Below are 11220 nucleotides of genomic sequence, written 5' to 3' on the forward strand. Positions count from 1 at the left end.
GAAGCCCCCAGTGTCCTGTGACTGGGGCTGAGCACCTCGGCCCCGCCCCCACCCCAACCACAACCAGGCAGCTAAGTAGCCAGCCATGGGCCAGCCCTGTCCTCCTTTCCCCCTCCCCTGCCCCCACAATACCTTGGAATATACTTAATAATAAAAAAAAAATGGGAAGAGGTCAAAATGTCAACATTAATAGGAGTTTGGAAGAAGTTGATTCCAGTCCTCACATGATTTTGAGGGGTTCAAGACTTCAGTAGAGGAAGTAACTATAGATGTGGAAGAAATAGCAAGAAAACTAGAATTAGAAGTGGAGCCTGAAGGTGTGACTGAATTGCTTGCAATCTCATGATAAAACTTGAACTGGTGAGGAGTTGCTTCTTATGGATGAGCAAAGAAAGTTATTTCTTGAGATGGAATCTACTTCTGGAAAAGATGCTATGAGCATTGTTGCAATGACAACAAAGGATTTAGAATATTACATAAACTTAGTTGATAAAACAGTAGCAGGGTTTGAGAGGATTGACTCCAATTTTAGAGGAAGGCTTACTGTGGGTAAAATGTTATTAAACAGCTTCACATACTGCACAGAAATCTTTTGTGAAAGGCAGAATCAACAGATGCTGCAAACGTCACTGTTGTTTTTGCCATGGCCAACCCAGCCTCTAGCAACCACTACCCTGATCATTTAGCAGCCGTCAACATCAAGGCAAGACCCTCCACCACCAAAAAGATTATGACTTGAGGAAGGCTCAGACAATCATTAGCATTTTTTAGCTATATTTTTAAATTAAGGTATATATATATATTTTTTAGGCATAATGCTATTATTGCACACTTAATAGACTACAGTATAGTGTAAACATAATTTTTAAATGCACTGGGAAACCAAGAAATTTGTGCAACTCTCTTTATAGCAGTCATCTGGAATTAAACCTATAGTATCTCCGAGGTATGCCTGTATATGAAATAGTGTTCCCTATACAAATATATTTATTTCAAGCCACTTTCAAGTATTCCATTGAGATACTGTGTATTTGTCTTTCACAGGACTCAGTTGACTTTTTTCCATTTAAAATAAAAAACAAGGTCCTTGACTATATTGCTTCTATAATGTAGGAGGTAGTATGGCCTAGAATTGAGTTTAATCCTGGCCCTGCCACCTACTAGCTATGTGATCTTGGGTTAATTTCTTAATCTTTCTGGTTCTTAGCTTCTAATTTGTAAAAATAGATCCGAAGGAACTGCCTTTCAGGATATAGAACTAATGTCTGTAAAGTGCATATAGCACAGTGCCAGACACATAGTAGAAATTCGATGAATGATGAAGGTTGTGGAAAAGAAAATGTAATTTTTGTTATTATCCATCATCAGTATTGATATATGTAGTTGTAGTCATTTTTACCTAGGCATTTGGTCATAAGCATGAGCTTGTAGAGCTTTTCTTTCATATTTGAGTATGCCTTGGTCATGATTTTAGAATACCAGAATTAGATCTGTCTTTCATTGAGCATTAAAAATGTAGCAGAGGTTCCCCCTTACTCAGCAATATTCAAGTTTGATTTCCTCTAACAGTTATTTTCTCTTTATTTTTCTAGCCTGGTGTGTCAGTTTCCCTACTGAATCCCCAGCCATCCAATGGCCATTTCTCAACCAAAATCGAAATCAGGCAGGGAGATAACTGTGATTCCATAATCAGGCGTTTAATGAAAATTGATCGAGGAATCAAAGGTAAATGGTTTCCTTGAATCTCTCACTTGGCAGTAGCTTGTGGATTTGATGATTTCTAAGCAGAGGGGAGAAAGAAAAGTAAATGGCTTGATTAGGGACAGCTGTGTAATATTGTGGAAAGAGTATTGGGCCCAGAGTCAGGAAATCTATATTCTGTTTGGGACTCTGTGGCTAGGTAGCTTCATGACTTTGCCTTGCCACTTACGCTATGAACTGATTTATGTTTTAGTAAAATGAGGACACTGAATTAGATATTTTTCCAAGACTCTGTTTAGCTTTCAAATTTTAACCAGCGGTTTCTGTCTTTCAGAGATATTTGGAATTAAGGAACACATACCCATAACATTCTAAACTAATCTGCCCAGCTGGGTCTGTTCCTGGGGAAGGAAGAGAAACAGAGTAAAAGTTATTAAGTGTCTGCTATGTATTAGCTGTTTAATACTTTTACAACCCTATAAGGTAGAGGGTACTATTATTCCCCTTTGACAGATGATGAAATGGAGGCTTAGAAAGGCTAAATAACTTGCAAAGTTCATTCAGCTAGTAAATCCTGGAGCTGTAATTCAAATTCAGGTTGTTTGACTCCAAAGTTCATATTCTTTCTTGTAAACGATGTGCCTCCAGGCAAAATATGTAAATAATCTTAATTTCTTACCAAGATTAAGTTTACACTTCTGTGATTTGATACAGTGTAATAATTTATGGCTTCTTTTTTCATCACCCAGCCAGGTCCTAGGCTGAACAGAGTGTGAAAGGAATATGTCTGTGTGTTTTTCTTCTGAATTATGAGCACAAATTAATGTTGAGATTCTCTATTTTGCATTATCTCTTCTCTTTTTGATAGTAACCAAAAGTTAATTGGGCCGCTTTCCATTAGTATAAAAGTTTTCTGAAAAGATTTGTAAATCCCAGACAGTGACCTAATTTATGGAACTATATACAGGGTAGTAATATTCCATTAAACTAGAACACATTTTGAAATAGCTCTTTGGAATTCATTCTACCTATTATTTTGTGTTCTCTTGAAATTATTCATCTCCCTTCTGTGGACATTTATTGAGAGACTACCATGTGTAGTGTAGTAGAGACAAGTGTGTATATAGACACTCCTATGTATGTACTGGGGGTTTGGGGAATTCACAAAGTACTATTCATTAGGAACTACATACATCTAATGAAGGGTAGGAGACTTAGCTATTGAAGCACATATCATAATCTATGGAGAAACTGCTGAGTGCAATAAGAAAGGTACAGATAAAATGCACAGCACAGAGGAATGTGAGATTGATTATTCCTAGCTGTGCTGATCAGGGATGGGTTTATGGAGAAAATATTCTGTAGATGGGGCCTTGAAAATTATAAATGTGAAGGTAAGGGGAAAGTGTGTTCTAGGAGGAGGGAAACACCAATTACTTGTTTCACTGTATACAGAGCATCATCACTAGCAATATACTAGGGTTAGAGATTTTATTTAGAGACATTTTTTAATTGTGGTAAGATATATATATAACATAACATTTACCATTGTAGTCATTTTTAAGTTTACAGTTTAGTGGCAGTAAGTACATTCACATTGTTGTGCAGCCATCACCACCGTCTGTCTGTCGAACTTAGTCATCATTACAGACTGAAATCCTGTACCCATTAAAGAATAACTCCCCATTCTACCTCCCCTTAGCTACTATTCTAGGTACCTCAAATACCTGGAATCATAAAATATTCGTCCTTTTGTGTCTAGCTTATTTCACTTAACAAAATGTCTTCAAGGTTCATCCATGTTATAGACATTTATCATGTTCCTTCAATAAACTAAGTACCATACACTGATAGCTCCATGCTGAGAACCTATAGGCCACAAGAAGCAGAACTTGAAAATTTGGAAATATGAACATGTAGGAAGCCATTTGTGACTCGCCATTTGGTTGTTTTGTATTGCATATATTCAGTCGTGAGAAGATTTTTTAGTAGGAAGAACTCTTAGTCTTGAAGAACACTACAATGAAGAAAATAGATATTTGTGTGGACCCACTGGATAGTGTTATATAAGTTTGTATACATGAGAGGTTGTATTCCTATATTGAAAATTGTATTATATAATGTTAAATCTGCCTCCCTTTAAAGTTAACTGAGATATAGCACTGACTAGGTTCTTCACAATTGTACTAAAATTTGTTTTCTATCTCATGTCTTTTCTCACTGAGCCTCTGGCATAATTCTTATCTCTTTTGTCATACTACCTATGAATAATATTATCATAAAATGTTTTAAGTTTAGTGTTTGTCGCTTTGTAAATTTTCTAAAATAGCAACTTTAGGTGCAGTTTGAAATTGATATTCCTAAAAGTGTCTAAGGAAGACATCTAACCTTTATAGTTTTCCAAAAGCCCTCAGTATGCTTTGATATCTAAGGGGGTTATGAATATTGACTATATGAGATAAAAAGGAGTTAAGTTCAATAGCATAGTTCTTGGTTTATCTGCTGCAATAGCCAGCAAGTCATTTAATTAGTGTCAATTGTATTGTGAATGATTATGATCTAGGTCCAGGAGGAACTGGACTAAAAGCATCATTTTACTTCATAAAGGCCACCGAGCAACTATTTGTTGATAATGACTTTAAGTCACTCACAACCCATGCCACATATGAACTAATAACTTGGAGGTGAAAGGCTCCATTTCACATTATCAGTCCCTAGGGACTTTGAATCACTCTCATCTTTTCTCTAAGGGCCTTAAAACTTGTGTAGTTGCAAACTCTAATTTCAACATTTTCAATGATAAGTGAGGTCTGGGATAAGAAAAGAGTAGAACCACTAAGAAGGCTCCAAGAATTTATTGGCAGTAATGAACTACATGGAGAAAACATCAAAGCAAATGTGTTTTGTAACTTAGAAGCCTGATTGATATTAAGGTTTTTTTGAAATAGTTTGATTCAGAATTGCTTGGAATGATGAGGGAGGTCTGTTTCAGAGAGAGAGATGAGGTGGGCATGGGGTGCAGATCTGCAGTAAAAGGCCTTATGCATAAAATCTGCTGGAAGAACTTGTCACTGCTTCCATAGCAAAATATTTGGTACCCATAATGTGCAAGTTGAATTGCAATAGCTATTAAAATGAATTGTATTCTTCCCCAAAATAAGGTCATGGCTGTCTTGAAGATGTGCTTGCTCCTTTCTCATTTTAATTTCAGGGCTCATGTGCTATGTTTGGGAATAGATTGTATATGGTCTCTGCAAAGACTCTCCAAAGACTCTGAGGCAGGATTTGCTTTCATGGTAGTTGCAAGTAATTGCTCTATAAGCTCCAAGATCCCTTCTCTAAACTTGCAGTTCTTCAGTCTTTGTTTCCCAAAGTGAAAATGCCTGGATAACTTATATGCCTGGCATAGCTGCCAACTGCATTAATGTCTCCTTTTATCTCTTATTTCTCTCATGCTAAGCTTTGTACTCTCAAGGCAACAGAAGGGAGTGTAGCTCACGGACCACCCAGCGATCTGTTTTAGAAAGGGTGGGAAGTAATTTAGAAAATATCTTCTATTTTTGTGGATCAGGTTATGCATAACTAGCCATACTACACTTAGAATGAGATATAAACCCAGAATCAGCATTATGAAGTCATTTATGGTGTTTTTCCACCACATGAAATAAAACCATTTGATGGTGGGAAGTCTCAGAATTGCTAAAGTTTAAGGCTCAGTTGTTGGCAGAATTGTTGGATCATAAATTAGTTCAAGGGACAAGTGCTTTTTTTTTTTTTGCTTGGAGCCATCTTATTAATTTTCATAAGAGCAGATCAGGAAAATCTCAGGCAGGGTAGGTATTGGAGCTTATCTTAAAGCTCAACAGGCAGGGTAGGTATTGGAGCTTATCTTAAAGCTCAAAATTTTATTTTTTTTATTATTTTATTTTTTTTCCTTTTTGTCTCTTTTTACTGACTGGTGACGGGATCACAACCTTCAGTGTCGCGCCCGTACCGGGGACCGGCAACGGGATCACAACCCTCAGTGTTGCACCCGCACCGCGCTCAGCCAGTGAGCGGGAACCGGTCACCACATGGGATCCGAACCCTCGGTGGGAGCGCTGCCGCGCTCCCAAGCGGCGCACTTGCGCCACCGGGCCGGCCCAAAGCTCAAAATTTTAAAAGCTGGGCCCTTTCCCTTTGCCCAACCCTTCTTTCCTTGTCTCTCACCAACTTGTTAATACAAACACTTTCATCTTTTGAGTGAAACAAGAAACTGGTAATGCTGCTCCTTAGAGGAGTAATTATTTCTCCAAAAGTATCTCCAAGAAAAGCTACAATTTTTGCAGGTTTAATATATTCCAGGAAGCAGAACAACAAAGAAGTAAATTTTAAACTTTTCAATATTCTGAAGAATGCTTAATTGAAGCACATAAAAAGAGATTTGAGAGATCATATAGGATAATGCTCAAAAATACACTCAGTTATTTTTCCCTCTTAGTTTATAATTCTGGGAGATGTGTTATACAGAATCTCTGACAGTTTTTGATTTGGGTAAAAGCTAAAAGGGGATGAAGATTTGTTAGATATTTAGCTTTGCTCCTGAGATTGGGTCCTATTTAATAACCTGATGAAAATATTTTTGTTTAGATATAGAACCAGTATGTTAAAAATGTGAATTATCAGACTCATTCATGGGTTTGAGTCAGTGACTGTAATTAAATGCTCACATTAATAATCTCTTTTGCTGTAGACCTTTCCAAAGTGAAACTGATGAGATTTGATGATCCACTGTTGGGGCCTCGGCGAGTTCCTGTCCTGGGAAAAGAGCACACTGAGAAGACCCCCATTTCTGAGCATGCTGTTTTCCACGTGGATCTCATGAGCAAGAAAATTCATCTCACTGAAAATGGGCTGCGGGCAGATATTGGCGATACAATTATCTATCTGGTTCATTAAATTCATGGAGATTTATCCTGGTTTCTAGGGATACTACCATTCTGATTGTGTTTACTGACCGGCTATGAGAACCTTAGCTGGACCTAAATAGATTTCATTTCTAACCATCACATTCTGCATGTAATCATAATCATACCAAGTCATCTTTGATTCCTTGACCTAATAAATCTTTTCCCCCTTCTTTGGGCCTCTAAGAGAAATGGTTTGTCCCATGCTTTTTTTTTTTTTTTTTTTTTTAAACAAATTATTGCTATTTCTCAGAAGCTTCTAGTTTTTAAGATTAACACAAAAGTGTCAGTATGCTTCTTTTATGAGGTGTACTTTATACTGTTTATGAAGGCTAAGGAGTATGTAACAGCTTTCTATAGTACATCCATTTATGGCATTAGCTGCATTTCTTCTTTAAAAAGAAAAAATAGTGAATTAGACATCTAGTTCTGTTTTTTTAAGAAAGGAACTCTCATGATGACTTAAAAGAGCAAGTGAGAATATTTTGACTTGACTATGATTATTAAGTATTTTTTATGAAGAACAAATAGGTCTTGCATTTTATAAGATGTTTTAAAGCTTTAATATATTCAATTAACAACCAGTAATGTTTTTTCAAGGCTAATATCAATGGTTTATAAGCAGTTTAGTTCATCTACACTAAATTTAGGAATTTTAAAAGAGAATTTTTTTTCCCTAAAAATCTACATTTACCAAATTTGTCTTGAGTTCAATAGTATTTAAAGATTATGCTAACTGTATTGCAGATTTATTCTTTTATTCTTACGGGAATGTCTTTTGATATTGTCTGTGCCATCTGCCTTCATATGAGGAAAAAAATGTAAGGCATTGACTAGCAAAGGAGAAGAACATTTCTATTTTTAATGGGGTCAATATGGGAAAAGACCAACTTTGTAAACCTATGGAATCTGAATTTTTTTTTGCTTTCCCCATTGGCAACTTAGGAAGGGAACTGAATTCTAAATTTGAGGTCGTGTAAACAGATTTTATTGAATTTCCTTATTTTGCTCTCTACGATTCAAAATTACTAGGCCTAGATCAATTCTTTATCATAAATTTATCGAAGCAAATCGTAGAATGTTAGAACTGAAAGATCCTTTAGAAATCGTCAAGTGAAAACCATCATTTATCTGCTAGGGGCAGGCAATATATAGTACAGTGGGGTAAGATTACATGCTCTGAACTCAGAGTAGCTAGGTTAGATTTCTAGTTCTTCCATCTGCTACTTGGATGATCTTGGTCAATTACTTAGAGCCTCATTTTTTTCATCTATAAAATGAACTAATAATGGTACCTACTTTGTAGGCTTGTTGTGAAATGCTTAGACAAATTGATCTAGGAAGATCACAGTGCCTGGCAAGTAGTAAGCCTTCATTAATGTGACCAGTGATGATGAAGAATAAGAATAATGTACCAGGGTATTTTGGCATAAAATTATTGTAGGTGATAGTAATGTTCTTTGTATTGGTTTCTTTGGGCAATTTTTTTTTTATTTGCACTCCTTTAGATTCTTTTGCTACTGTTCAATCTGCGTAGCATTAGTTGCTCCTCAAATCAAGTAGTGTGTCCTGATGCCTAAACACAAACCTACTTATGTGTAACTTAGGCAAAGTAAATGATTTGTGCTTGGTCAAAAAAAAAATTTTTTTTAATTCTGTGAGTGATTGTGCCCATTTTATTAAATGAACCTATGAACCTTTGTGAGTTGGGATTCATGGGTCCTCTTTCCTCAGTCTCAATTCCTGTGTGTCTCTCTTAGAATGAGCTTTTCTTGCTAGGCTGAGTACGCTTCTTGTGTTTAAAGATGCATAAGTTTAGAAGGCCTCTAAGCATAAGCCCATTACTTCATCTGATACTCAACTGAAGAAACAGCAATTAGTTGAAATGCTGAAGGAAAAACAGTCTTCAGTGGACCTATTTGGTAGTATGTTAGTGCCTTCCTAAAGAATTTTAACTGTTTTTAAGTTGTGAAATATAATGTTCCCAAACAAAAAGTGAATAACAAAATGTATGTAATATACACACACAAAAATGAATTCTCTCCTCCCAACAAAAGAATTTATCAATAAAACAAGCACCTGTGTAATCATCAACCAGTCAGGAAATTGCAAAATGCCAGCACTGCAGAAGCTTGCCTTCTGCCTTCTCCCTGTCACTAGAGTTAAGCTTTATGGCACCATATATGGTCAGTTTTTATAAATGTTCCATGTGAGCTTAAAAAGAATGTGTATTCTGCAGTTGTAGAATTCTGTATATGTCCATTAGGTTAGTGTTGCAAATTGAGTTGTTCAAATCTATATCCTTATTGTTTTGTTTAACACTTTATTTCAAGAAATTTTTTTTTTTTTTTTTTTTTTTTTTTTTTTTTTTTTTTTTTCCGTGTCCGGCAACGGATCGCAACCCTCAGTGTTGCCCCCATACCGGACCGGGGACCGGCAACGGGATTGCAACCCTCGGTGCTGCTCCCGCGCCTCGCTCAGCCAGTGAGCGGGAACCGGTCTGTATGTGGGATCCGAACCCTCGGGCGGGAGCGCCACCGCGCTTCCCAAGCGGCGGAACCCTCGGGCGGGAGCGCCGCCGCGCTTCCCAAGCGGCGCACTTATCCAGTGCGCCACCGGGCCAGCCCTATTTCAACAAATTTTAAGCCTACAGAAAATCTGAAAGAATTGGCCAATAAACGTTCATATACCTGTTACCTAGATTTACCAATTATTCATATATATATATTTTTTATTTACGGAAAAGTTGCATTTATAGTACAGAGAGTTCCTGTACACCTTTCACCCAGTTTCCCCTTTTATTTTTTGTCTTTTTTTTTTTTTCGTGTCCGGCAACAGATCGCAACCTTCAGTGTCACGCCTGTACCAGACCGGGACCGGCAACGGGATCGCAACCCTCGGTGTTGCTCCCACACCTCGCTCAGCCAGTGAGCGGGAACCAGTCTGCATGTGAGATCCGAACCCTTGGCGGGAGCGCCACCGTGCTCCCAAGTGGCGCACTGTAGCAGTGCGCCACTGGGCCGGCCCGAGTTTCCCCTTTTAACGTCTTATGTAACCTTGGTTCAGTTGTGAAAACTAAGAAATTAACATTGGTACATTACTATTAAGTAAACTATAGACTTTATTCAAATTTCACCAGTTTTTCTACTAATGTCATTTTACTATTACAGGATGCTATCCACGATACCTCACTGCATTTAGAATTTACTTTTTAAAAATTCTGAATCATTTGACAGTAAGTTATAGACACCATGACACTTCATCTTTCAGTACTTCAGCATGTAGCTCCTAAGAACTAGGACATTCCCCTGTATAATCACAATCTCATTATTATGCCCCAAAAGTTTAACATGATACAATAATATTAGGAAATAAGCTTTCCTAATAAAATTGGAGTAATAAAATTTCCCCAATATTTCATCAGTGATAACTTTTTTTTTTTAAACCCTCAAGGATCCAATCAAAGATCAAGCATTACATTGTGTGGTCGTATCTGTTGACCTTTAAACTAGGACAGTTTCTCTGCTTCCTATTCTTTTCCTTTTTGGTCTTTCATGAGGGGAACAATTTTGAGTACTTCAAGCCAGTTGTTTGTAGGATGGCTCATAATCTGGATTTGTCTGTTTTCTCAGGGTTAGAATCAGATTTGAAAGTCTCGACAAGAATACTACATAGGTTATATTTCATAATGCATCATAACGGAATTAATACATTGTGAGTTTGTCCCATTGTTGGTGATGATGAGTTTAATCACTTGGTTAAATTGGTGTCTTCATATTTCTCCATTGAAAAGATATCCTCTTCCCTTTGATAATTAATAAGTAGTCTGTGAGGTGATATTTTGAGACTTAGTGAATATCTTGTTGCTATGGTCTGAACGTTTTTGTCCCTGCCAAAATTCATGTTGAAACCTAACCCCCATGGTAATGGGTACTTTGGGAGCTGATTAGATTATGAGGCTACTTCCCCATGAATGGGATTAGTGCCCTTATAAAAGAGGCTTAAGGCAGCCTTTTTGCTCTTCTGCCATGTGAGGAAACCTAGAAGGCACCATCTATGAGGAATGGGCCTTCACCAGACGTAGATTCTGCTGGTGCCTTGATCTTGGACTTCCCAGCCTCCAGAACTGTGAGCAGTAAATTTCTATTTATAAATTACTGAATCTAGGGTGTTTTGTTATAACAGCCCAAATGGATAAGATGCCTGTTTACTAGCAAACTTCTGCCAAGTGCTAGCATTCGTGGGTAATTTTTCTGTCAGTTATTACATTGGCAGTTGTAATATGGTGAGTTCTTAAAAGATGATAAAATTATTATTTCTCCTATGTTTATTAGGTATTATTCTTCTGTAAAGAAAAGGTCTCTTTGCTTCCAGTTTTTTTTTTTTCATCATTTTTACAAATTGCTGTGGATCCTTTTTTTCATATGCTGGTACTATTCATTACTGTTACCATTCTTTGAATGTCCTTGTTTCCTTCATTAACTAGTGGATTCAAGCTGGCTCTTATGTCTTTTGATGCCTACCCATCGATCTTGGAGCATTTCTTTTTTTTTTTTTTTTTTTTTTTAAAAAA

General features: G+C 37.0%; 1 protein-coding gene across 2 annotated transcripts in view; it reads left to right on the plus strand.

The window, feature by feature from the left end:
• Window positions 1-8349, plus strand: part of LARS (leucyl-tRNA synthetase) — a 60315-nt gene extending 51966 nt beyond the window's left edge. Inside the window, exons 31-32 of one of the 2 annotated variants that reach the window (XM_008569074.1) lie at window positions 1593-1725; window positions 6434-8349. In XM_008569074.1, the coding sequence (XP_008567296.1) occupies window positions 1593-1725; window positions 6434-6639 (339 nt within the window). In that variant the 3' untranslated portion in view covers window positions 6640-8349. The remainder of the gene's footprint in view (window positions 1-1592; window positions 1726-6433) is intronic. The other variant, XM_008569075.1, reaches the window with a different exon arrangement.
• Window positions 8350-11220: the final 2871 nt, after the last annotated feature.

This window comes from Galeopterus variegatus, unplaced genomic scaffold, assembly GCF_000696425.1.
Source record: "Galeopterus variegatus unplaced genomic scaffold, G_variegatus-3.0.2 Scaffold462, whole genome shotgun sequence".
NCBI classification, from domain to species: Eukaryota; Metazoa; Chordata; class Mammalia; order Dermoptera; family Cynocephalidae; genus Galeopterus; species Galeopterus variegatus.